This window comes from Pithys albifrons, chromosome 10, assembly GCF_047495875.1.
Source record: "Pithys albifrons albifrons isolate INPA30051 chromosome 10, PitAlb_v1, whole genome shotgun sequence".
Taxonomy (NCBI): Eukaryota; Metazoa; Chordata; class Aves; order Passeriformes; family Thamnophilidae; genus Pithys; species Pithys albifrons.
The window spans coordinates 32,343,878-32,348,724 of record NC_092467.1 but is presented as its reverse complement, the minus strand read 5'-3'; the positions used below and the strand labels follow the sequence as shown (position 1 = coordinate 32,348,724).

At 40.8% G+C, this 4,847-nt stretch overlaps 1 protein-coding gene across 2 annotated transcripts in view; it reads right to left on the bottom strand.

The window, feature by feature from the left end:
- Positions 1–320: 320 nt before the first annotated feature.
- The window catches only part of LEPROT (leptin receptor overlapping transcript), a 10,898-nt gene continuing 6,371 nt past the window's right edge, over positions 321–4,847 (bottom strand). Inside the window, exons 4-5 of one of the 2 annotated variants that reach the window (XM_071565290.1) lie at positions 4,313–4,425; positions 321–1,395 (exon numbers count right to left, since the gene is read on the bottom strand). In XM_071565290.1, the coding sequence (XP_071421391.1) occupies position 1,395; positions 4,313–4,425 (114 nt within the window). In that variant the 3' untranslated portion in view covers positions 321–1,394. Of the gene's footprint in view, positions 4,426–4,847 lie in introns of both variants that reach the window. The other variant, XM_071565289.1, reaches the window with a different exon arrangement.

Genomic DNA, 4,847 nt, shown 5'->3' with positions numbered 1-4,847 from the left:
TCCAGGTCCCTCCTGCCTTCCAGCAGGTCGACACTCCCTCCCAACTTGGTGTCATCAGCAAATTTGCTGCTGATGGACTCAATCCCCTCATCTAAATCATCAATAAAGATGTTAATTAAACAGGACTGGCCCCAATACAGATAAGTGATTATAATTAACTGCATTTTTAATACAGCCTCTAGAACACATTCTACAGCAATCCCACCTTCATTGCTTCTGAAATTTGGCATTTATATCACCAAGAAAGCACCACTGGACATGTTTTATCCTTCCTCTCACCTGAGTCTTGTCACCCCTTGAAATTTAAGGCAGACAAACACTTCAGCATCAGAAATGTTTATTAGACAACTCAAAAAGTCAGTTTTATTACACAACTCAAAGAGAAAAGTAGAATATCCTTTAATGTCCATGGTTTAATACTTCATGACCTCAAGAACGTGGCAATCACAGAAGATAAAAACAGTGTTTACAAAAGTCCCAAGAGCTGCTCTGCATTCCCAGTTCCAGGAAAAAGGATTAGTGGACAAGGAAGCTTCAGGAAATGCAGGCACAGATCCTCAGCTGACTGTGAAACACAGGGATATTGCCAGGGATGTGCAGTCACAAAAACCAGCAGAGTATGGAAATTAAGGCACTTTGGATACATTGTGTTCACTTCCAGGAGGGAAAATAATGTCAGAGAACCCCCAGGAATTGCTGCTGGAGGATGGTGAGTGTGCCCAGCACAGACCAGCAGAGCACCAGCTTTGGGGAGTGAGTGAGGGAAGGTCTGGATGAAAAAAAAAAAAGCAGTGAAATAATTTTATTTTACCCTATTTGAGTCAAGGAAATTTACTTTTATAGAGGACAAGGAAACTCTTCAGGATTTAAACACTGACAAACACGATTTTAGGAGTTAAATGTAAGAAAAAGTGCAAGAAGTTCACACTGTGACTGTTTGAAAAGCAGGAAAATAAAAAGCACTGCCCTTCTCCACCCAACATCCACCTGCTGAGGCAGGAGGTCCCCCCCAAGCACAGCCAGGCAAAGGGAACACAGAAAAGCACAAAAATTGGGCCAAAAGCAGCTTCTCCTCCAGGCTGCCCTTCCCAGCCCTCCAGTCCCAGCAGACTGACTGTCCCTGTGTCCCCCTGTGCCACCAGCACACTGAGCTCTGCACCACATTCCACTCAGCCATCCTCTAATTTAAAGGAAAAAATTAACCTCAGGTGGTTTTCCCCCCAACTCTGAGAGCAAAACTCAGTAATTTGAGTAGTTTTGCTGCCTTTGGTATGGAATTGCTGAAGAGTAAACCCCCTCCAAGCCCCAAGAGGAGTGAAATGGAATTGTCAGCAATGGCATTGCAGGATCAGGCACTTCAGCTGGGCATTATTGTTGCTGTTTTACTTCATTGATCTGAGGGAAAAAGAAATGCCAGTGGGTAGGAAAAAATGGTAAAAAATCAAAGCAGGACTTAGGCTTGGAAATGATGTTTGCTCTGAAGAACTTGGCCTGTAATTAGGACAAATAATTGCCAGAGGAATAGGGTGCAGCAGGTTCCACCCAGAGCCAGGAAGGAGACACTGAGATACATTTTACAGGTATATTCTGGTGTGTCTTTGATGTACAATTAACACTCAGGAAAAGCTGCCCTGTCATGTTAATTCTCCTTTCACCAGCACAAAACACAGCACTGAACTGCTCCTCTCACACACAGCTGGAATTTTAATTTAAAATATGGAATTAACCTTGCTGAGAACCTGATTTCCCACTCCCACTGGAGCCCAGAGTGGTTTCTGTACCCAGGGGCTGAGTGTTGATGTAAAACCCCTCCAGCTCTGAGCCTTTGCTCTGGGTTCTCCCAAAACTACAGGAATAAAACTTGCTTTTCTAACTGTGATTATGTGAATATTTACCAGCATAATGCTATTTAAAAATATAGTGTTTTAATGTAACAACCTCTGCCTACAGACACAAAAACCCAGGAGTTGAATAAGTGTTTTAAAAGCAATGAGAAGTCCCACCCAGAACACTCAGGTCTTTGGAATTAATGCATTTCACACATAAAAACACAGAGTTGAACACCAGATTGTGATTTCAGGTGTCCTGAGTGTAGTTCCTCTTTTGTGAACCTTCAGGAGAGAAGCAATGTCAGCTCTGAGCATTAAAATGTGTTAATTCCCAAAATACATCCCCAGTTGTGAGGCTGAATAGGGACATAAAGCATCTCTGTGGGGAGAAAAATACCTTGGAAATAAACAGAAATAAGTGGAAAGAAGGATCTTTAACCAGGGGTATTTTCTTTTGCTTTCTTTAGGTGGTAAGAGAATTGGTGTTTGGCTTTATGTCACCAAGAGAAAGCAGAGGAAATTAAATATTGACTCATCCCTAATCAAAGCTGAAGGATTGATCAGAGTATTGACTCATCCCTAATCAATTCAGAAGGATTGATCAGAGTATTGACTCATCCCTAATCAATGCAGAAGGATTGATCAGAGTATTGACTCATCCCTAATCAATTCAGAAGGATTGATCAGAGTATTGACTCATCCCTAATCAATGCAGAAGGATTGATCAGAGTATTGACTCATCCCTAATCAAAGCTGAAGGATTGATCACAATATTAACTCATCCCTAATCAATTCAGAAGGATTGCTCTCAATATTGACTCATCCCTAATCAATTCAGGATTGATCACAATATTAATTCATCCCTAATCAATTCAGGAGGGTTGATCAGAGTATTGACTCATCCCTAATCAATTTAGACAGATTGATCAGAATAATTCAGAAGGATTGATCAGAGTATTGACTCATCCCTAATTAATTCAGAAGGATTGATCACAATATTAATTCATCCCTAATCAATTCAGAAGGATTGATCAGAGTATTGACTCATCCCTAATCAATTCAGGATTGATCACAATAATAATTCATCCCTAATCAATTCAGGAGGGTTGATCAGAGTATTAATTCATCCCTAATCAATTCAGAAGGACTGATCAAATATTAACTCATCCCTAATCAATTCAGAAGGATTGATCAGAGTATTGACTTATCCCTAATCAATTCAGAAGGATTGCTCTCAATATTGACTCATCCCTAATCAATTCAGAAAGATTGATCAGAGTATTAACTCATCCCTAATTAATTCAGAAGGATTGATCACAATATTGACTCATCCCTAATCAATTCAGGAGGATTGATCAGAGTATTGACTCATTAATTCAGAAGGATTGATCACAATATTGACTCATCCCTAATCAATTCAGGAGGATTGATCAGAGTATTGACTCATTAATTCAGAAGGATTGATCAGAATATTGACTCATCCCTAATCAATTCAGGATTGATCACAATATTAATTCATCCCTAATCAATTCAGGAGGGTTGATCAGAGTATTAACTCATCCCTAATCAATTCAGAAGGATTGATCACAATATTAATTCATCCCTAATCAATTCAGGATTGATCACAATATTAATTTATCCCTAATCAATTCAGGAGGGTTGATCAGAGTATTGACTCATCCCTAATCAATTCAGAAGGATTGATCAAATATTAACTCATCCCTAATCAATTCAGAAGGATTGATCACAATATTGACTCATCCCTAATCAATTCAGAAAGATTGATCAGAGTATTGACTCATTCAGAAAGATTGATCAAATATTGACTCATCCCTAATCAATTCAGGATTGATCAAATATTGACTCATCCCTAATCAATTCAGAAAGACTGATCAGAGTATTAACTCATCCCTAATTAATTAAGGATTGATCACAATATTAAGTCATCCCTAATCAATTCAGAAGGATTGATCAGAGTATTGACTCATCCCTAATCAATTCAGAAAGACTGATCAGAGTATTAACTCATCCCTAATTAATTAAGGATTGATCACAATATTAACTCATCCCTAATCAAAGCAGAAGGATTGATCAGGCTGAACAATGTTAATTAGGATAATCTTTGTACTGTTTCTGCTTTGCTTACGTGGCTCAAAACCCAACAGGAATGTTGACCAACATCACATTATCCAAGACACTGCAATGAACCAAAAGTTAATGCATTTATAGTGACAAAAATGGGTAAAAACCCCCTTGGTTTGTAAACTCAGAGGACAAAAATTGCAACAGGAATTCCAGCTTGGACTGGACACTTTAAGCCAAGTGTCCCCACTGGCCCTTTGGCTGAAGTGCACCATAAAAAAAAAAAAAAAAAGCCCATTTTGAGGATGTCAAGCCAGATGTTTCTGCCCCACAATGTTCCAACAAAGACACAGAGAGAGGCTGTGAGGAGCAGGGATTGCCAGCACCAGGGGAGGTCCTACCACTGCTCCCAGCTGAAGTCATCTCCTCTGCCAAAGACCAGGAAAAAGCCTAAAATGGTGAGGAAAATGACAGCATTGCCAGCCAGCACCAGGCCACAGGCTCCCCATTGGATCTGAAAGGCAAGGAAAGGGAACAGTCAGAGCAGGTCACTGTTATGGGCTCACCCAGGTGGGCCTAACTTTGGGCTCTGGAGTCTGGACTAGGCCGAAGCTGTCAGCTGAGTTGAGCTGGGCTGAGCCAACAGCTGACCTCTTCTAGCCAGTAATTTTGTATTCCATCCCACATTCTGGCATCATCTCCAGGGCAGCAGGAACCAGTGTGGGAGTGGTTAAGGCAGTCGCTTCTCAGCCTCCTCTTGGGAGGACACACGATGCTGTCCCAGGGGGGATGGAGAGGACCAGGCCCACCACTGGCTCACAGGGTACCTCAGGAAAGTAAATTGTGTTGTTCTGGGTCTCTCCTTTCTGCTTGAGTTTGTCTCCCTGGGGAATAAGCTTCTTCTTAAGTAATGTGTAGTTAGGACAGTAGAATTTG